The following is a 23,233-nucleotide window of genomic DNA, read 5'->3' as shown; positions in this document are numbered from 1 at the left end:
CCTCCACAGAAAGGGGACAGACTAGTCTAGTGCATTAACATTAACCCACAGACCACCTAGCCATGCAGATTGGAACCCAGGCCTCCAGAGAAAGATAACAGGCTAGTCTAGTGCATTAACATGAACCCACAGCGCCACCTAGCCATCCACATTGGAACCCAGGCCTCCAGAGAAAGGTGACAGACTAGTCTAGTGCATTAACATTAACCCACAGCACCACCTACCCATCCAGATTGGAACCCAGGCCTCCAGAGAAAGGTGACAGGCTATCCTGATGCATTAACAATAGCCATCCATAACTATTACACACTCAATAGTGCTACATTTAGAAATACTAAAAGAAAGTATTTCTTAACATTAACATAAACCCAGTGCAGCACCTAGCCCCCCGCCCCTCCCCCTGCTAGGACCCCAGGCCTCCACAGCAAGGTGAAAGGCAGGACACCAGTTTTGATTTGCAGACAGGTTGCTTTCCCTCATGTGACATATCTCGAGTGTTTTGCATGATCACATTTGAATCAAAGGTGAGCCACAGGACTGGTGTGCTGTGGAGCGGCTTTGATTCAAATGTGATAATGCAAAACAGTCTGTTCTTTTTTGCTTGTTCTTTTTTTCTATTCGCAGTGAATCGCAGAACCTTTATTGATTTATTTTTAAACTTTGTTTTTAAATAATTTTAAGTTATAGACCCCATTAAGACATTCTTTAACTATTCAGACAGTTCACCTGGGTTTCAAAATGACCAGTGTTAAGTTATATCCATCTATAAACAAAAATGATGAGTACAAATAATTTAGAAAGGATTTGTCGATAAGGACAGGGGGTGACCCGGATGTCAGGAGGCTCATCAATATGGTAACAATATCTCAGAAGGGTGATACAGCAAACCTGGTCAGGTACAGACCTATCAGCCTTACATCCAGGACATGTTACACTATGGAAACAATAATAAGACTATCCTCAGTATACAGTCACAACACTGAGGTCTGCTGCTGGACTACAGTCTGCACGTTTTATAAAAGAAAACACAAGTCAGACTGATCAAACTAATGGGCTTGAAATCCCTTTAAATATCAATTGTGGCTAAGCCGCTTATTTTTAAACAAACAAACTAATATTCCATAAGCTCCCATTGCCTCTGCTTGTGTTATCCCTGCTCTGTGGAGACATAAAGATGACTGGTCTCCAATCCACCACCTTCAGAGGAATAGAAAAATAAAGAAATGAAAGAACATTTGAAAAATCATTGAGATGTGTGCTTACCGATTACTAGTGAGTGGAGTAGCTGCTCTCTGTCTCTGTGTCCTGCTCGTTCGATGTGAAGGTGCTGCTGTATTAACACCTGCACATGAATGAAATCACACTGTCAAACCCAACCCAACATGCAAATCAATACTGTGCAAGACATCGAGACATCTTTTATTATAGATTCACAAAGAAACCCATTCCCAATACAAACAGGGTGAATACTTATCTAATGAAGACTTTTCAGTTTTTTATTTTTAATTGATTTGTTGACAGGGGCAGCTTCAGGCTGGATTGAAGTGACTGTTTGTCCAGGGGGTCCCCATCTGTCCCAGCAAGGAGTCTCCCTCAGAGGGGTGAGGCTCTACAGCAGCTGAGCCTTTGAGGAGGGGTGGCAAGAGCCCCCAGAGCAGAGACACACAGAACACCACACTTGTAGGTTTGCATTCAGCAGGAGAATAGTTAGAGTGAAACCCTGCTTCAATGTTCCCCTCAGATTTTCACATGAATTGTTTTTCATTATACCACAGCTTTATAACAGATCTTTGTTTAATTATTTTCTAAGGAGCAGACCAGACCTCGTCATCTAAAGATGATTGAGGGCATGTTTGGTATCAAGCTGCTCAGCTCAATCTCCCCTTTTCAGAATCCCCTCTTGGCAGTTTAACAGGGGGTGCAGGGCTGCATTCCACTATTCAGGCTCAATTTAAACCCTGCCTGCCTTCACTTCCTCTCACTAACCACACACACATATTTCCTTCTCAGAAATGAATGCAGAGCTGACTGACCACAGAAAAGGAGAAGTGTGTTTTGATGGGCACATTAAAATGACTGCAGCATCGGAATATATTTTAAATAAAAGAAAATAAAAAGGGTTTACATCTGACCCCTGGGATTTAACTCATTACCATTGCAGGCATGGAGATTACACACACAGAGCAATGAACTGGGTGAGGAGGTGATTGAACTCTAGTCATTACCATTGCAGGCATGGAGATTACACACACAGAGCAATGAACTGGGTGAGGAGGTGATTGAACTCTAGTCATTACCATTGCAGGCATGGAGATTACACACACGGAGCAATGGACTGGGTGAGGAGGTGATTTAACTCTAGTCATTACCATTGCAGGCATGGAGATTACACACACAGAGCAATGAACTGGGTGAGGAGGTGATTGAACTCTAGTCATTACCATTGCAGGCATGGAGATTACACACACAGAGCAATGAACTGGGTGAGGAGGTGATTGAACTCTAGTCATTACCATTGCAGGCATGGAGATTACACACACAGAGCGATGAACTGGGTGAGGAGGTGATTGAACTCTAGTCATTACCATTGCAGGCATGGAGATTACACACACAGAGCAATGAACTGGATGAGGAGGTGATTTAACTCTAGTCATTACCATTGCAGGCATGGAGATTACACACACAGAGCAATGAACTGGGTGAGGAGGTGATTGAACTCTAGTCATTACCATTGCAGGCATGGAGATTACACACACAGAGCAATGAACTGGGTGAGGAGGTGATTGAACTCTAGTCATTACCATTGCAGGCATGGAGATTACACACACAGAGCAATGAACTGGGTGAGGAGGTGATTGAACTCTAGTCATTACCATTGCAGGCATGGAGATTACACACACAGAGCAATGAACTGGGTGAGGAGGTGATTGAACTCTAGTCATTACCATTGCAGGCATGGAGATTACACACACAGAGCAATGAACTGGGTGAGGAGGTGATTGAACTCTAGTCATTACCATTGCAGGCATGGAGATTACACACACAGAGCAATGAACTGGGTGAGGAGGTGATTGAACTCTAGTCATTACCATTGCAGGCATGGAGATTACACACACAGAGCAATGAACTGGGTGAGGAGGTGATTTAACTCTAGTCATTACCATTGCAGACATGGAGATTACACACACAGAGCAATGAACTGGGTGAGGAGGTGATTGAACTCTAGTCATTACCATTGCAGGCATGGAGATTACACACACAGAGCAATGAACTGGGTGAGGAGGTGATTTACAAAGAAAAGAAACAGGAAGATTCTTAGAAGTTACATTTTTTTGAAGAGAGGAAATTACGTTTCACAAAAAAACAAAGATTTTGTTTCGATCAGCCATCATCTTATTTTACATTTTCCCATTAGTGGCACAGTAGAACACTGAAAGTATAATTTAAAAAGCAAAATGGGTTCAACATAATAATCTAATTATTAGAAGACTTACAAACTAAACACAAATGTTTGTGTACATTCAATTTATTATGCAGCAATTTAAACTAAGAATTAAAGAATGCTTTATATTGTGGAGCACATTGTTTTTATGTGTGTATTGTATCACAAAAATATCAGTAATGCTGTTTGAAATATTTAGGCCCGCCCCTTTTTACTGAACTCATTCAAGGAGGAATGTACATTATCAACCAATGCAGTCTAAACTGTACAGTGTAAAAGCTGAACAGTGTTTTGGTGCCACCTACTGGATACATTGAAGCATTGCAAATTTAACGCTTGTAACTTTTGAAGGGCTACAAGCTAACGCCACTCAAAGAGAATACTGGTGCTTATTAATAAAACCTGAGAGATGTCTCGTCATGTTTTAATAATAAACGCTTTCTGCAATGCACACATTCTGTAGGCTGCTTATTCACCTTCACTCGTGTTGCTTCTCCTGAATGAATACACTTGGTACAGACTGGGGACAACAACTACAGACCCAAATACAGCTTTACAGAAAGTACTGTTGGGAGCAGTAATATAAATGCAGAGTATTGTATGAGAATATTTACATTTGTTTCCAATCCTCGCAGTCATAAGCAGTTAAACTACTAAAACATTTTAAAAATACTGTAACTGGACTGTTTAATACAAACCTCTCACTCTCTGACATATATGATCTGATTTCATTATTCATTCAATACATTTAGTTTATTAACCTGCTCTGTCACTCCACTGGGTAGTTATTCATATAATATAAAGCATTTCATTCAAATAACCACCTGTTCATTTTACAGAACTAGAACCACACAGCTGAGTAATACACTGTATTTCAAGCCCTCTTCAGCACTCTCAGTGTGTTTAGTTTTTCATGTTGTAACATTAACATGATGTTTTGTCCTTTTTAAAATCAAAAGAAATTAATTAAAGCCTGGAGGAAGCGCTTTGATAATGCAGCAGCTCGAGTCTCACAGAGCAGCGCACTCCTTGGCGTGTGTAAACGGTACTTACTTATTAATAATAGTATTAAATTATCACTATTGGGAATTGTATATAAATGAATACACACGTGATTTTAATGTTTCGTATTTGTTATGTTGTATTGGATTATAACAGTGTTTGACTTTGCTCTGTCTCTCGTTTTTTTGTACGAATTGTTTTGTTTGTATTTAACTAGTTTGGGATTCTTTCTGTTGGTCCTGTTACCATGACGACTTCATTGAAACCAACGAGCGCAATATGTTCTGCCCGGAGTCTATTGGATAAGTTAAGTTTTGTTTTTAGCGTTTATTCCAGTTTGAGGGAAATGAAATGTTCTACCCACGAATGAGTTGACCCGCGGAAGAGTCGTGATCCGTTAATGCTTGCTGTATCTGGTGACAACAAAGCACGTCTGTGTAGCTGAGAAAGTATATGTTTAAATTGACTTTTGTAATATATTGGCTCTCTGTTTTTCCCTCGCGTTGGGCCACTATTTATTGTTTATGGGCTAATTGATTTTATGATGTATCCATTTTAGAATTGAAACCGGTAATTCAATTTTAATTATTGTATTAATTGTGTTGGTGGATTTTAAAACATATGTCTTGTCTGGGGGTTAATGGAGTGTGAGCTTTGTCTATAGGATTTATCTTATAGTTAATCTTTATGGCACTGTCATTTTGTATATAGTCCAATTGTGAACCTTTTCATTTCTCTACCATTTTGCTTTGCAGTGTTAATGTTTTTCTTTTTGTAAATTGTTCATTTATATATTGTGTTCATGGTGTTATATGGGATTCTTCTTTATTTTGATTGTTTTGATCTGTTAAATGGTTAGTTTTTATTTTGTTTACACTGTGTTGAAAGTGTGTAATTGAGTCGATGGGGTTGTTTCCTTTTTATTTTTGTCCTATGTTGTATTGATGTGTGAAGTGTCGTTTTAGAATGTGTTATTGACATTGTATCCTCTTTCTCCACTCCTTCTGTTCTTTTTTTAAAATTGTATATTTCTTATTAAAGATGTAATTGATTGAACTATCCTTGTTTGTACATTTGTCCTACCTGAGATTGGCTGTCCAATTAAAAGGAGCCTGGCCCTGGGTATTACATGAGCATGAGTGTTTAAAATGTATAATTGTATTTAGGCACGGGGATTGCACTTCACTTCACGTGCATTTAAAGAATTTAATATGTGAGCACGAGGTTGCACATAATTAATTCACGTGCTGGGATTCAAGTGAATAATTAATTAGTAATTGAATCCCAGCACAACAGTGTATATATAGATGCACGTTTTACTCACTCGTGGTTGTGTGTGCGGTGAGTGGAGGAGGAGGAATTGCTATTGCGTGCTGGTAGGACCAGCATGGTACTTGTTTGTTTATTTAAACTCCTCATGTTTGTGTGTCTGTCCGTCCACCGTTTTTTAAGTGTTAGCCCGTTTTGTTTGTCTATTTATTTTGGCGTGAAGTGCCGTGTCCTGTCTTCTGTTTAAACCTTTGTATTTATAATAAACCGGGGAACAGCGCTTTCATTCATTCATTTTCACTCGCAGTGCTGTGTGTTCATTTCTGGTCTGAGGTCACCACTAAAACCAGCCTGTCACAGGAGCGCATTGTTTTTATGTGTGTATTGTATTGAAAATATCAGTAATGATGTTTGAAATATCTAGGCCCGCCCCGTTTTACTGAACTCATTCAAGGAGGAATGTACATTATCAACCAATGCAGTCTAAACGCTACAATGTAAAAGCTGAACAGTGTTTTGGTGCCACCTACTGGATACATTGAAGCATTGCAAATTTGACGTTTGTAACTTTTGAAGGGCTACAAGCTAACGCCACTCAAAGAGAATATTGGTGTTATTAATAAAACCTGAGAGATGTCTCGTCATGTTTTAATAATAAACTCTTTCTGCAATGCACACATTCTGTAGGCTGCTTATTCACCTTCACTCGTGTTGCTTCTCCTGAATGAATACACTTGGTACAGACCGGGGACAACAACTACAGACCCAAATACAGCTTTACAGAAAGTACTGTTGGGAGCAGTAATATAAATGCAGAGTATTGTATGAGAATATTTACCTTTGTTTCCAATCCTCGCAGTTAAACTACTAAAACATTTTAAATACTGTACCTGGACTGTTTAATACAAACCTCTCACTCTCTGACATATATGATCTGATTTCATTATTCATTCAATACATTTAGTTTATTAACCTGCTCTGTCACTCCACTGGGTAGTTATTCATATAATAAAAAGCATTTCATTCAAAGAGCTTTAGTTTTCTAACGCCTCTCAGGTTTTTCTTGTGGAATGGGACGCTTTTTAATCACAATAAGACACCTCAGGACATCTTTTCAAAGCTTTTACGCCAGTCTTTAATGAACTCCTATTTATTTTAAAGAGGTAAACCACCTGTTCATTTTACAAAACTAGAACCAAACAGCTGAGTAATACACTGTATTTCAAGCCCTCTTCAGCACTCTCGATGTGTTTAGTTTTTCATGTTGTAACATTAACATGATGTTTTGTTCTTTTTAAATCAATAGCAGTTAATTAAAGCCTGGAGGAAGCGCTTTGATAATGCGGCCCCTCGAGTCTCACAGAGCAGCGCACTCCTTGGCGTGTCTCATTGCTGATGACTCTTCTGCTGCTGTGGACGCGGCTCTGTTGCCTGGTTTAGTTCGCAGCGCAGTCTGAGGAAGATTCTAAATCTGTGCCGCTGGACAGCAGGGAGGAATACTGTCCTGGATAAAGAATAGGAGACAATAATACAGTTTAAGAGAAACTAAATAAAAGCATGGGGTAGAAATAGCAGAGGTTACTGCCTGGAAGTTTACTCGTAAAGAATGACCTTTCTGCGACCCTGTGCTGTATTTACCAAAAACAAGTTCACACACACTGAACCTCCAAGACTAGCGAAGAGAAAGCTATGAAACTGCGCCCATGCCTGCGCCATTGTGGATCTGTTTGTGACAACAGTCTAAAAACATTATCAGGCCTATACCGTTAGTGTTTAAACATCTTGTTCTGAAGAAAAAGACGGGAAATAACAATATCGGTACAAAACACAGATTACATATCCGCGAAAAACTCTCTGCATCGGCGCTGCTGCCTCCAGTCACAGCGTCCCGGTTCATAAAAGATTGTACCAACTCCGGCATTGGAAGGGGGTTACCTGAATTAAAATTGTATTCACTGGAAAAACTAGAGCTAAAAACAGCCATTTTACGGTGTTACAATTGAAAATGATATTTAATTTTTAATTAAAAGGTCTCCGATATAACAATTATATTTGCGGTCCATATTAGATGAATTGCTAAACCGCGCTGATCAGTTTGTATTTTGTGATTGGTATATTCCTCGTTCTGTGCGAGACAGACCCGTTCAGACACTGAGGGAGAGCAGAGAGGAGGTGAGAGAGTCTGCATGGAGCTCTACAATGTGTTTATAAACTACAGAGCGCTGTTATATTGTATTATTTTGAAAGGTCCGGGTTGTAGTGTGGTAGGAGCGCGTTGTTTTATCCGTTCAGACACTGAGGGAGAGCAGAGAGGAGGTGAGAGAGTCTGCATGGAGCTCTACAATGTGTTTATAAACTACAGAGCGCTGTTATATTGTATTATTTTGAAAGGTCCGGGTTGTAGTGTGGTAGGAGCGCGTTGTTTTATCCGTTCAGACACTGAGGGAGAGCAGAGAGGAGGTGAGAGAGTCTGCATGGAGCTCTACAATGTGTTTATAAACTACAGAGCGCTGTTATATTGTATTATTTTGAAAGGTCCGGGTTGTAGTGTGGTAGGAGCGCGTTGTTTTTGTGTGTGTGTGTGTTGTATTTGTGAAGCGGCGTGTCTGTGTCAGCGCGTTTGTTTTTCTTCTCATCCTCTCATTCACAGTCTGTGTGTTTCAGGGCTGACAGCTTCGCGGGTTTCCAGACAGATTCTCATTGTTCTGAAAGCGTCTCGCGGGTCAATACGGGGTTCGTTCTGTTACCCGGAGCGCGCGCCGGCTGCTCCTGGCTGCTGTCTTTCTGACGTCACACGCAGCTTGTAGAGAAGCGCGTCTCCAAACCTCGCAGCGCAGCTCAGTGACGCGCTTGAAAACGCGACACAGCATTCCCTAATAACACTTGCCATGCATTATGACTTCAAAGTCATCACTGTAAGGCGATGACCTTATTATTTATTGATTTTATTTTGTTTTATTTTACTTCATTATTTCTTTGATCACCAATTGCCACGACAACACACTGTTTATTTATGTAGTACTTATTTTAAGGTAATAAATAAACACAATTCTCTAGGGATTTATTTATTTTTAATTCTTATTACTCTCTTACATCTCATTACATTATGTATGTGTGTGGAGATTAGATAAAGGGCTATTTGGAAGAGAAAATAGGGGGCACTTTTTTACACAGAGAATTGTGAGAGTCTGGAACCAACCCCCCAGTAACATTGTTGAAGCGACACCCTGGGATCCTTCAAGAAACAGATTCTAATAATAATAATACTAACAATCTTTAGTTTTATATAGCGCCTTTCATAGTGGTCCACTATCACAAAGTGGTGTGTGTGCTATGTATCAGCTGCAGAGTCACTTACAACAACGTCTCACCCGAAAGAAGGAGCACAAGGAGGTTTAGTGACTTGCTCAGGGTCACACAATGAGTCAGTGGCTGAGCTGGGATTTGAACCGGGGACCTCCTGGTTACAAGTCTGTTTCTTTAACCACTGGACCACACAGCCTCCTAAAAGGAACAATAAGCTCCTAACAACCAAGGTTTGAGGACAAAATGACTCCTTGCTGATCAGTCTTTTTAAGAGAATGTATTATAAAACACTAAACATACTTATTTAACGAAAAGAGAACTATAGTAACTTTCATCCATCATTCTTGAGATTAGACAGATTCAATCCTCTGGTATTATAAAAACGTATTACAAGAAATTCTGTGTCCCTTCAATAGTAAAGCCAGCCCTGCTATTAAATCCAGGTTTTGTCGGTCCCTTGAATGGCCTTAGTAGCACTATATTTAAATAAATGCATTTCTTTTTCAGCTGCTACTAAGCAGAATCCTGTGTGCTGCCATGGACAGTGTGGAGATGGAATCTGTCCAGATTAAAGAGGAGTTCCCTGAACCTGAACTTGTCCCCTTTAGAGCGGAGATCGCTGGGCTGGCTTCCCTCCCCATTAAACAGGAGCTCTGTGAGATGCAATGTGACAGCAGCCAGCCAGAGGTCCCTGAGATTAAAGCTGAGCACAATGAATTGGAGATCCCGCAGACAAAAGAACACCTTGCTGTGAAACAAGAGGAGGTGCTGGAAATTAACCATATTAAACAAGAGCCCCCTGAAGTAGAGTTTGACCACGTGGAACCAGGGAAGGAAGAACCCGATGACTTCAAACCAAACATCCCTAAGATGGAGAGAGTCTGTGTGAGAGAGCAAGGTGCTGGAGAGGAAGGCTCTCCCAACAGCACGCAAGGAGGTGGAAAGGAAGACAGACTCTCACATTCAGAATGCAGTCTAGCAGGTGAGTGACTCCCAGTAGCTGTGACATTGTCATTCTAGATTGCGTGATAGTGTGGCAGAGAGGTTGGGAGGGAGCATGTGGGTTACATTACTAGCTATTTGTTTTTCCTGTACCACTCACACCAGTTCAGGATAGGACTCACTACTGGTGATCTTAAGATACAGATATAAGCCTCTTTCACACTGGCACTCCTACCCGATTATACCAAGGGGAGAAGAGCTAAAGTACTGTATATAACATTAGAAATGTTCAGTGTCTAAATAGAGGGATATTATTGTACATGTGTAGCGTTATTAGGGGTGCTTGATTCCATTACATTTATTTTAGACTTTTAGACTTCTACAAATAGTTAGTTTAAACGTTCAAGTAAAAACATTGAGAGTGCTATATCTTTTTAAATAAATAGCTTTCTATAAATGATCGCACAGCCTATATGTCTGTAAAAAGGTCTTCTGATTGTTCAGTGTTTTACCTCAGCTTTTCAACTCTCCTTAAATAATGCAGTTGATCCTGTTAAGTAGAGGTGCAGTCGGCACCCTCATTTCATATTCGATTATCGTATAGACATTTATCAATGATTATCCATGCATTGAGGTTTTATTTTTCAAAATAAACAAACGTTATTTATTTATTTTTTTTAACAGACGCTCTAATAACTAAAACAGTGTTGTGCATAATAGTTAAACAAAAAGGCACGACTTGCATTCAAATGAGAACACTTCAATTATATAAAAAACAAAAAATACAAAGGACTTACATTTAACAACTGAAAAGAATATGCGTGTGTCTGCATCAGATTAACATTGTAATAATAATTTAAAATACTGTATTTAACAGAAGTAATTTCTGAACTATGGTTGTTCAGTACTGTTCACATTTTATGTCCAAAAGCAAAGCATTTGAATTAATCTCACAAACCGTGACTAATGTAACAATTGTACTAAATTCAGCTTATTTTTCTATAGTATTGCCATATAATCCAAACACAACATGCTTTGAAACAAAAGGTAATTGGTAGATTTAATAGATTAAAAAAAGTGCTGCCTTAATTTTTAAATGAAGAAGACGTGCATCCAATAGGCCTGCTTGTGATTTGTCTTCTCCAAGACGAATGTAAAGGCTTGAAGTGTGTATCCTAGCAACGCGCTGATCTGCCGTACCAGCACACACTCACACTCAAGGATTTAATGCAAACCAGCAAGACTAAAAATCTGGATCAACAAAACACATGAACTTGTTGAATCAGTTGCGATCGTCTCAATTATCAACCATGGTATTGTGTTTTCAGCCCGAGTTTTATCACGTTTCCTGCACTACCAGCCATGCACTTGCATTGTTGTTTGCCTGGGCTCCACCTCCTCCTCACTAGATCCAGCACCAGTAGATATATTTTCATGTATTTTAACATTGTTCATGTACTGCTGCTGTAACTAAGCTCTGCAGAGCACAGTCTCCCTTTATATCACAATGTGCCCAGACACCGCTTCGGTTATTTCGATCTCCTGATGATAACATTGATAGCAATGAGAGCAAAAGCATGCTGGAAACTGCGAGGTGAATATCCAGTGACAATGATGTCACGTGACAAAGGTAGGAAATGGACAACGAAAGAAACCTCTGAGTAGCCGTTATTTGCAGACACGCTCTTCTTAATATTTGACTTGCACATTTGACAAAGTTTAAACAATTAAGCAAAATTAAAAACATTTGACACTTTGCTAACGTTTAACCGTTTAAATTTTAAATGATTAACACCCCTAAACGTAATGCTATTGAAAAATATATAATTGTAGGGTGTTTTAGAGGAAATAGACCCGAAACATTACAGGAGAACTCTGAGGGCAGATTTTGATCCCAGGGCTCAGTTTCACCAGCGTCAGTCTTTACTGACTTTGCTTTTACAAATAAAGTAAAGGCTATAAAGAGTATGTAGCTGGGTTCTGAAAATTATAGCGTTCCATGTCCCCACGTGTTGCTACATCTGTTTAAGTAACGCACCTGTCATTTCTTTTCATTCTTCACTTCCAGACAACTTTTAACACATGACTTTAGTCTGTTGCAAAGCTCTTTTAGAAATGTCTGCTCTAGTGCACTGAGGTTTGAGATCTGTACTCTAAATCACTGCAGGAAGAGAGATCCATAAAACAGGGGTGAGTCTGAATAATCGAGTATTCGAAATGAAATTACTACTCGAACACTGTGATCAAGTTTCGAGTACTAGTTAATTTCTAAAACAAATGGAAAAATTAGCTAACTACACCCGAAAAAGCTTGGCGTGGTATTTTGACAGAGGAGCAAGTTAAAAGTGATCAGCCACTACAATTGTCACCTCACTGATAACTGACAGGAGGCGGGGCTCTTCATTACCTAGCTCTGCTATTGGCTAAGGGAGTACATGAGCAGTGAAAATAGCATCTTTAAAAAAAAATGCAGTGCTTGGAAGTATTTTGAAAAAAGTTAAACGAGATCACCGTGCAATGTAATCTCTGCAGCACAAGCATTTCATATTGTAAATCAACAAGTACATTCTCAATCATCTAAAATGCCAGCACCCATCTGCTACTTTGGAAGAAAACATGTGACAAAAAACATGTGGCAAAAAACAAGCAAGCAGTGCATCTTTTACTGTGTGCAGTGGGGATGTGAGGCGTCTCGACTGAAACAAGCAAGCAGTGCATCTTTTACTGTGTGCAGTGGGGATGTGAGGCGTCTCGACTGAAACAAGCAAGCAGTGCATCTTTTACTGTGTGCAGTGGAGATGTGAGGCGTCTCGACTGAAGCAAGCAAGCAGTGCATCTTTTACTGTGCGGAGTGGGGATGTGAGGCGTCTCGACTGAAACCAAGGGGTCACGAGGGACGGTATAAATAGAGGACGTAGTGAAAGTAATCTGTTCCTTTGTAAATGATTAGAAACAAACCAAAAAAGAGAACCGGTGACTGAAAAACGTGAGTGTTGTGTTTGTTCGTTTGTCTAGTAAACTGTTTGTTTGTTTGTTTGTTTGTTTACTAAGACTACTAACACGATCCGGAGCTGTAGCCGCAGGCCAGCATCAAACCCGGACACCAGCACTTCCCTCACCACAACAAATTGTATTACACACCACGAGCACTAAAATCACTCACTAAAGAACTGTGTCTGTGTTTTGTGTTACGTGTGGGTGTTAAAAGGACGGGACTTTTTGTTACGGGTCAAACCCGGGGATTCTAATTGAAGTGATACACGCCACTGTATCACTTTACAACAGTATTATTTACAGCTGATTGCCGTCAGCCTCTGGACATTGTGAAACCAATACACACCCTTGCACCTGGAGATAATTGTGTCTGTTTTCTTGCACCTGGATATAATTGTCTGTCTGTTTTCTTCTGCACTGCTGCATTACCTTCACCTGCACTCACTTACCCACTTTGCCACAGCGTCCCTATGTGTGGTTGCTGCTAATACTTTCTAAGGACCTGTCACTGTTATGAGTAATTAGTGGGGCTTGCAAAGCAAGAGTCCCCACTTTAAATCTTCGACATGCTTCTTCTTCTTATTATTATTCTTTGGCATCCTACTCCTCTTACACCGTTTAAGCTACAAACGCCATTCAAACTTTAAAACGTGTAGACCGGTCTGGAATAGTGTGCTTGTGTACAACTTTTTGATATCTTTTATACTTTTTAAACTATTAAGCTTTTTGTCCTTTTTTGTCCATCTTCATTCACTTTAATGGGACTTTATTCAACATTCTAAAGCTCCCCATTGTTTAAAAACTCCCAGACTTCCAACAGACTTTTGACACAAATCAGCTACTTTGACCACTTTCCCAACAAGTAAGACAAAAAGTTAGAGTATATGGAAGTATATGGAATCTTCCTCTACTTCTCAGCTATTCAAATATGAAATCAAAACAGGAATGGCGTCTACCAATCAAGAGGTACAGCTGTTTTCAGTAGGCTACTTCCCACTGTTGAATTAACTGTCATAGAACTTTGAGAAATTTCAAATTATAGCACCATTGCAGTGGTGAGGTGTGGTGACGTCACGGACCAGGAAGTAACTGAATCAAAACAATGGATGGGCGGGTGAAACTGAACGCAACGGCGTTCAGCTGATTTTTATTAACTAAATAAACAAAAACAACAGATTTAACCAAACAACAAAACAAAGGGCACGAGGGCCAAACGAATAAACAGACAAACAAGTAAGTGTTGTGCTGGCTAATCCAGCACGTTTTAACAATTGTTATTTTCTGTCTCCTCTCTATCTCCCCGTACCTCCTCTCTGTACACCCAAACCCTGCAGCAAGCACAGCTGCCGGTTCTTATACTCTGGCCGAGGGGTTAACTAGCTGTTAATTATCTTATTACCCTTCGGCCACAGTCTGCACGCGTTTGGTAAGGATGCATGACTGTCAGCTAGTTAAATAATCAGTAGCTGATCAGCCATGCATCCTCACAGGGTTTTAAATTATAAAACAATAAGAAAAGACGCGGCGCTTTTATCTGCGCCGCAAACAAAAATACAAATAATAATAAATAGGGGCGGGACACTCCGCCACAGGGAGACACAACTTTACTTGTAAAGTTACCATCTAGTTAGAGGTTGAGTATTCGAAACTTTTATTCTTGGTATATTCGAATATCTTATTCAAAATTCCCACCCCTAACAAAAAACCTTAAGGGCTCTGGTTTTTCTGTTCCGTACCACACCATGGATCGCTATTGCTGTGTTACCTGACAGTGTTGGCAATAATCCTGACGCTATCAGTGCACTAGGGTGGGCATTTTGAAAAGACCTTTGAAACATACTTTAAAGTTATGTGTAAAAAGTTGTCATGATGTTAGCATTGCGGTACGTTATTTAAACAGTTGTAGCAACACATGGGGATGTGGAACGCTATTTACTCTTAAGTTTTTAACTTTAAGCTGGTGTAACCCAGTGCAAGCCCCCACAGCTGAAATTCATATGCTTTAATCCACTCCTCCACCATTGTTGAACTCCATGGCAGTGCTTGACAACACAGTGGGGCTCGGGCACAGAAATATCACGCGTGCACATCCAGCGATCTTTGAGAAACTGCATCTGCACAGGGGATACACAATTCTATGGGTTACAGAAATCTGCATAACACCCGTCAGGACAATTTGATTTTGAGATGCATGCCTCGGTTTGAACGTCAGTGAAGTCAAGTTTTATCTGTATATCTAGTTTGCCTATGTGTTAATCCGGCCCTGCACATGCCCTGAGAGTTGATTCATACATCACTGCAGATGAATGCGATACATCCAGCGCAGACCCCATGCGATTTCAGGTCGCAAACGCATGAGAAAAGCCTGTACGACTTTCCAAAAAATAGGCATGTCGCAAGAGTGTGTGTGACGTAATTCCGACCTGTCACACAGGGTCAGAGACCCTCGACAAATTATGTCGGAGTCTGAATTATGAACCAACCTTAAGCCTACAAGCAGCCCCTCTTACTTTCTTTTCTGTTCATGTTTTCCAGGTTCCAGTCCAGCAGCTAAAGCGAGGGCAGACGGTGGAGAATATCCTGACTGTGGGAAAGGTTTCATGCAGATAGGGCATTTAAACAAAACCCAACGAACTCACACAGGCGAGAAACCGTATCACTGCTCTGACTGTGGGAAGAGTTTCAATCATTTTAGAAACCTAAAACAACACCAGCGAATTCACACAGGAGAGAAACCGTATCACTGCTTTGACTGTGGGAAGAGTTTCAGTCAGTTAAACAGCCTTGTTTTACATGAGCGAATTCATACAGGAGAGAAACCGTATCACTGCTCTGACTGTGGAAAGAGTTTCAGTCAGTCAAACAGCCTTGTTTTACACCAGCGAATTCACACAGGAGAGAAACCGTATCACTGCTCTGACTGTGGGAAGAGTTTCAGTCGGTCAGACAGCCTTGTTTCACACCAGCGAACTCACACAGGAGAGAAACCGTATCACTGCTCTGACTGTGGGAAGAATTTCAGTCGGTCAGGCAGCCTTGTTTCACACCAGCGAACTCACACAGGAGAGAAACCGTATCGCTGCTCTGACTGTGGGAAGAGTTTCAGACAGTTAGGAAGCCTAAAAGAACACCAGCGAGTTCACACAGGAGAGAAACCATTTCACTGCTCTGACTGTGGGAGGAGTTTCAGTCAGTTAGGAAGCCTAAAAGGACACCAGCGAACCCACACAGGAGAAAAACCGTATCACTGTTCTGACTGTGGGAGGAGTTTCAGTCACTTAGGAAGCCTAAAAGGACACCAGCGAACTCACACAGGAGAGAAACCGTATCACTGCTCTGACTGTGGGAAGAGTTTCAGTTGGTCAGACAGCCTTGTTTCACACCAGCGAACTCACACAGGAGAGAAACTGTGTCTGCTCTGACTAGGAAGTTTCCGTCTTAAACAAGCCCTTCAAAAACACCAGCGAATTCACAGAGGAGAGAAACCTTAAAGACTGTTTTGTGTATCACTCTTAACCCTTTGCGGTCAGTTTATTCAGCACCTGTGAGGCACGTCAAGTCCTACAAGGGAAGGCTTTGCGCTCTCACAGCCTCTCAGTCTCGTGTTCTTATTGTTTCCGATCGTATACTCGCGGCATCATGTTATTTCAGTGATACTGTATTTCTTTTATTTCACTCTATTATGTCATTCATATCATGACTGGAAAGCGACCAAGTGATAGCAAGAGTGCAGGACCAGTTCGTAAGCGAAAGAAGATTGATTTAGAGCAGAAAATGAAAATGGTGAAAAGTATTAAGGCGGACAAAGCCTGTCTTCAGTTGCTTGTGAACTCGATTTGGCTACCTTTTTTCATGTTCTATAAACATACGTACTGTACACACATACATTTACATAGCCACACATACACAAAAACAAATATACTGTACAGTATTTCAGTAATATACACATACTGTGTGTGTATATATATATATATATATATATATATATATATATATATATATATATATATATAGCGTCTGTATTCTGTAATTTTGAATACTGACTGGATACTGTTTTAATTCTGGAAACCTGAGTTTTTTTAATCGTTTGGTTTTGCTAAATTGCATTGCCTCTTACTGTTTACACATTTCTGACATTTAGATTTAAAAATACAAACAATTATACTTTAATTAATAATTGAAACAAGATAAGACTTAAACTGAACAGGTGATATTTTGTGCATTTTAAAACAACAATTACAAATGTCTGAACCGTTTAAACATTGATTTGAATGTATCTACAAGTTTTGAAGTAACTCTAGATTACAGCTTAATAGGGCTGTCAGTTAATGCTGTATTACTGCAAATGTTTTACTCCAGCTTGTCTCTAGACTTCTAATTCTGGTACCGTGATTTCTAACTTTTATATTCATCTTACTTTTGTGAGCCTTAATAAACCTAATCATTTATATGTGTTGAGTTTCATTTTGCCTATTATGAGTACTAAAGTAAGCTTTGGTGATTGATTTGGGCTCCTTAAACATACATTATATATATATATATATATATATATATATATATATATATATATATATATATATATATATAATTGTGATAATAGGGCGTAGGCCTTTTAAGAAATAGCTGTCTGGCTTCAAAAACTACGTTCCCCAGAAGCCCTGGGGTTAATGAATTTTGGGAGGAGTCTGCTGTGATATAAGGAAGCCAGCAGATCACTCGTGGTGGGTGGCAGTGGGGTATACACCACCAGAGAGATCTACAGTCTTCTGAAATCACAGCGTGAAAAGGTTTCTAGGTGTCTGAAGAGTTCTAGGAGGAGGCTGTGTGGTCCAGTGGTTAAAGAAAAGGGCTTGCAACCAGGAGGTCCCCAGTTCAAATCCCACCTCAGCCACTGACTCATTGTGTGACCGTGAGCAAGTCACTTAACCTCCTTGTGCTCCGTCTTTCGGGTGAGACGTAATTGTAAGTTACTCTGCAGCTGATGCATAGCTCACACACCCTAGTCTCTGTAAGTCGCCTTGGATAAAGGCGTCTGCTAAATAAACTAATAATAATAATAGTTATTTTCATGCTTCGTGAAAAGTAAGTTTCTTGTGTTAGACCAAGTATAATTTATTTGTTTACAGTGCATTACGGAATTACTGTTTATTGTTGTGAAGACATCGCAGTTTATTTTTAGCTGTAGCAGAGAGTGAGTATAATCTCTGCGTATTAAATAGTGCACAGAGCCCATCTTTGGTTCTGGCGTGGCTGTCGCATTTGATACAGTTTAGAGTCGGGACAGGTTTAGTTTTGTTATGGTGTGCTGGGAAGGACTCTGCAAACAAAACACCCAGACAGTCGGACAGGCTTTATAAACGTTTATTTTGGGATTGTGTACTGTGTGGAACTGGACAACACAATACACAGACAACGGGACAAAGTTTTAGGACTCTGTTTATTGTTTTAATACACACCAGAATTTAGTACTGTTGTTACCACCGTTTCACGATTGCTGCAGCTATCGTATTGCTGCAGCTATCGTATTGTTTCAGCGCACTCCAGCTACTTTCATGGAATAGAGTTCAGCATGATTTCAGGAGCTAACGTGTTGTTTCAATGCACTCCAGTTTACTTACCTGAGATACAGTTTGCCACGATAGCAGGAGCTATCATACTGTATCAACGCACTCCAGTTTACTTACCTGAGATACAGTTTGCCACGATAGCAGGAGCTATCATACTGTATCAACGCACTCCAGTTTACTTTCCTGGGATACAGTTTGCCACGATAGCAGGAGCTATCATACTGTATCAACGCACTCCAGTTTACTTTCCTGGGATACAGTTTGCCACGATAGCAGGAGCTATCATACTGTATCAATGCACTCCAGTTTACTTTCCTGGGATACAGTTTGCCATGATAGCAGGAGCTATCATACTGTATCAACGCACTCCAGTTTACTTTCCTGGGATACAGTTTGCCATGATAGCAGGAGCTATCATACTGTATCAACGCACTCCAGTTTACTTTCCTGGGATACAGTTTGCCATGATAGCAGGAGCTATCATACTGTATCAACGCACTCCAGTTTACTTTCCTGGGATACCGTTCTTCTACGATTGCAGCAGCTATTGTACTTTTTCGCCGTGCTCCAGCAGAGGGAGCCAGTTCCTGTAAACTTACCTGTGTGCTCGCCATGCTCCAGCAGAGGGAGCCAGTTCCTGTAAACTTACCTGTGTGCATGCTGTGCCCCAGCAGAGGGAGCCAGTTCCTGTAAACTTACCTGTGTGCATGCCGTGCCCCAGCAGAGGGAGCCAGTTCCAGCATACTTACCTGTGGGCATACACACAGCGAGCGGCAAGTACACCTCAATAATAACAACTGTGGTGACCATTTTTCTCAAGGCCTAACTCGGAAAGAAAACCACATACAACATCTGGTTCTGTTTATGTCATTGTAACGCTGTCCTTCCTCCTAAGGGGTAGCTTTCCAGGATAATCTTCCGTTTCCTCTGCAGAAAGAAACGGACAGTGTTCACAGAGCTCCCTTCACTTCCGCAAAGCCAAGACATCGAGGCTCTTGTGCTGCTTTGCTCCCCAGCGCCCGAGTGCTTGCTGGCAGTGCTGAGGCACGCTGACCCTGAACAGCAGCGCTAGCTTTGCCTATGGAGGAAGGATTGGCACTCATGTTGTTTCATCAGTACAGTGCTCGGGGGGATGAAAGTTTACATCAGAATGGAAACTTTGCACAAAGTTAACCTGCTGGAAGTGGAATCATTTCTTCTGCACAGCTTCAGATTCCACAGCTTGACGAGGGACACAGTATAAAAAGCACATGTTCCTCTGGAAGCCACACAGTTATTATATATATGAGGAGTATTAACACTCATAGCATTGACCCTGGGAGCCCTGGTATCTACCTCGGAGCCCTGCTGTGTAATAGGTGTGTGTCTGATAATCCCTGCTCTCTTCAGTGACATGAAACTGTGCAATAAGATTCACGATTCTCAACTCGTGTGTGATCTCTGACAAGGGAAGTTCATCTCATATACAAGGTTAGACTGCTAGACTGTCAAAGTGGTGCAGTGGGCTAGCTCACTAGTATGCTGTGCTGTTCAATTTGGGGGACTAGGTTCAAATCCAGGTGAGTTCTTCCTTTATTTTCAAAGACTTGGTTAATTTCCTATATAAGGCAATGAAAAAGCAGACTCTTCCATGGACGTGAGATGGACAGGGTTCAAATCCAGGAGAGTTCTTTGCTTTATTTTCAAAGAATTTGAACCAACGCTTTCCTGCAGGAGCTGGTGGTGCAGTGGGCTAATCACATGGCCTCCTCTCCCTGAAGATGGCGGTTTGAATCCAGGTCCCAGAGGTGAGTTCTTGAAGTTAAGTAATGATGTTTGGTTGTAACTAACGATGTTGGTTGTGTTTCCACAGATGGAGATGGAGGAGGTCTCTGGAAATGTTTCCTTTTTTTCTCTCATATGGGTCACATATTTAGTCTCGGCTCTCCGTACATATCAGACAAAAGAAGGAAACATTTTTAAACTGCTTTATAGGCGAAAGGCTCTGTCTTTTCAGAGTCAATGATTCCGGGAAAGCGGTGAGCCAGCTTTCAGCACGAATGCAAGGGAAATACAATCTACTCAAGAAGCTGTTTTGGATTATTACTGGATTATTACCATAAAATTACAGTAATTACATGGTTATTTGTGCACTGTAATCTAAAGAGCAAAAATATATTTTAAAAAGAAACAAATGGGGGGGGGGGGCTGTGTCTTCATTTTATTTTAGCAACATGTTAAATAACTGAAGGTATAGTAATTGCCCTGTTTATTGATCAATAGAAATGACTTCATAAAAATAGGGTTACAGCTCAATAGAGGAGAGAAGTCTTTACCCTGGGTTCACACAGTGAAGTAGTGAAGGGTCCTTGAATAACACACCATATTGAGCGTGGCCTGATCAGGAATTGACAAATCTTGAGATAAGCAAAACATACAATGCAGCAAGGGGAGAGAATCTCATTGACATGGCCATTTGGACACACTCTATATACAGAGGCTTGCTGCTATTTGATTTCATTTTGACACACTCCATATACAGAGGCTTGCTGATAGTCGATTTCATTTTGACACACTCCATATACAGAGGCTTGCTGCTATTTGATTTCATTTTGACACACTCCATATACAGAGGCTTGCTGCTTTTTGATTTCATTTTGACACACTCCATATACAGAGGCTTGCTGCTATTTGATTTCATTTTGACACACTCCATATACAGCGGCTTGCTGCTATTTGATTTCATTTTGACACACTCCATATACAGAGGCTTGCTGCTTTTTGATTTCATTTTGACACACTCCATATACAGAGGCTTGCCGATAGTCGATTTCATTTTGACACACTCCATATACAGAGGCTTTCTGATAGTCGATTTCATTTTGACACACTCCATATACAGAGGCTTGCTGCTATTCAATTTCATTTTGACACACTCCATATACAGAGGCTTTCTGATAGTCGATTTCATTTTGACACACTCCATATACAGAGGCTTTCTGATAGTCGATTTCATTTTGACACACTCCATATACAGAGGCTTTCTGATAGTCGATTTCATTTTGACACACTCCATATACAGAGGCTTTCTGATAGTCGATTTCATTTTGACACACTCCATATACAGAGGCTTTCTGATAGTCGATTTCATTTTGACACACTCCATATACAGAGGCTTTCTGATAGTCGATTTCATTTTGACACACTCCATATACAGAGGCTTGCAGCTATTAGTTTTTTTTTTTTTTGCCAAATCGACGATTAATATTTATTTTACAATTGACCATCTTTATTTTTCAGTTCAAGAAGGGAATGGGTGAAGTCAATCTTTATGCTTTAAACAAAACAAAAAAAGACTATGCCATTGAGAAATGTCTCATTTAACAAAACACCTTTATCATATTCAACATACCACAAAACCATGGTTACCAGCATTCTATTGAAATATCGTCACAGCAGAGCTATACCTTGTAAAGATAATGATCCTACACAAATAAAAACAATTCTCACTGTAGAAAACAGATTATAAGAGTGTATTACACAGACAGATAGCATAAACTGTACATCTAAAAATATTCACAGAACAAAACATGAGGTAGTTGAGCAGAACTCAGTTGCACTGATTCTTCAGTACAGCTGGAGTCACTGGAAGGCAAGGCAGGAAGATGTGTGGAATTATTTTGTCAGCTACGATTACTTTAACATGGTCTGTATTAATTGTATGAAAAAAAGGTTTGGCATAGACAGATGAAGCAGACCCATCAAACAGAAATATATCCCCTTTAATGTGATGCCCAGAACGTCCTTGTCTGACTCTGTAAACAGGGTGTATTTGTATTTTGGTTTGGAACCACAGTCTGCTGTCAGTGTATTTCAGAAAGGAGTCTTTCATGTGCAGTATGACTTCATGGACACTGGGACAGTTCAGGCTTTTCAAGTCACACCCCAATCCATTAAACAAAACACATGAACATAATTTAAATCTTTTATTTACCTTCATGTAATCAAAGAAACTACACAATTATATCACAAAAGTCTACCAGAAGCCATAATACCAGTACAGTATTTGTTAGATTTCAAAATGTCTAATTTTCAAATCAATAAAAAGAGTTCTACGTATAAGCTTTCTAATCTTGTTATTTTATCCCTGAGTCGTGGGTCTGGCTTGTTCTCAGCTGCGTCCCCAGTGGGTTCAAAGCCCAGCTCAGGACGCTGGACATGCAGCTGAACTCACACACTGAGAACAAGCAGGCAGCAGAGAAGACTGAGCCCACACTCCAGGGCTTACATCATGATACACTAGCAAAGCAATTCCATGATACAGAGGGAATTTCATTTCTCATTTCATGAAGCCAAACCTGCAGCAGCATCTCCCTCTTTGGCAAGCTTGTATTTTCCAATGTCTCTCTTGGGTTTGTTCAGTTCCACTTTATCACAGGAATCATTGACAGTTTAAAAATGAGAAACCTTTTACACACAGAGGTAATGGAAACATAATAATGTGCCCTTGTAGTGCATAATTATGAAGATATCATATTTCACATTAATACCTCAATATCCTAGGCCACTCCCACACACAGAGACACTGGAAAACGTACAGGAACTCAAACTCAATGTCAATGAAATCCTTTCGAAATCGCAAAGCTTGCCTCAGGACAGGGCTGTCAAACTCAGTTCCTGGAGGGCCGCAGTGTCTTCTGGTTTCGTTCCACCCGAGCTCTCAATCACTTAA

General features: G+C 40.4%; 1 protein-coding gene across 2 annotated transcripts; it reads left to right on the top strand.

Annotated features, from left to right (window-relative positions):
• Positions 1 to 9,113: 9,113 nt before the first annotated feature.
• LOC117963000 (zinc finger protein 135-like) lies at positions 9,114 to 16,906 on the top strand. 2 transcript variants are annotated; one of them, XM_059011891.1, is made up of 3 exons: positions 9,114 to 9,249; positions 9,527 to 10,001; positions 15,491 to 16,906. In XM_059011891.1, the coding sequence occupies exons 2-3, from the start codon at positions 9,557 to 9,559 to the stop codon at positions 16,375 to 16,377; spliced, it is 1,332 nt and encodes a 443-aa protein (XP_058867874.1). In that variant the 5' UTR covers positions 9,114 to 9,249; positions 9,527 to 9,556; the 3' UTR covers positions 16,378 to 16,906. The 2 variants fall into 2 exon arrangements, with proteins under 2 accessions (XP_058867874.1, XP_058867873.1); XM_059011890.1 differs by having other exon boundaries at positions 9,114 to 10,001.
• The last annotated feature ends 6,327 nt before the right edge of the window (positions 16,907 to 23,233 follow it).

Source organism: Acipenser ruthenus, chromosome 43 (genome assembly GCF_902713425.1).
Source record: "Acipenser ruthenus chromosome 43, fAciRut3.2 maternal haplotype, whole genome shotgun sequence".
NCBI lineage: Eukaryota > Metazoa > Chordata > Actinopteri > Acipenseriformes > Acipenseridae > Acipenser > Acipenser ruthenus.
Note: the sequence above shows the minus strand (reverse complement) of the source record. Positions and strands in the feature narration are given on the sequence as shown.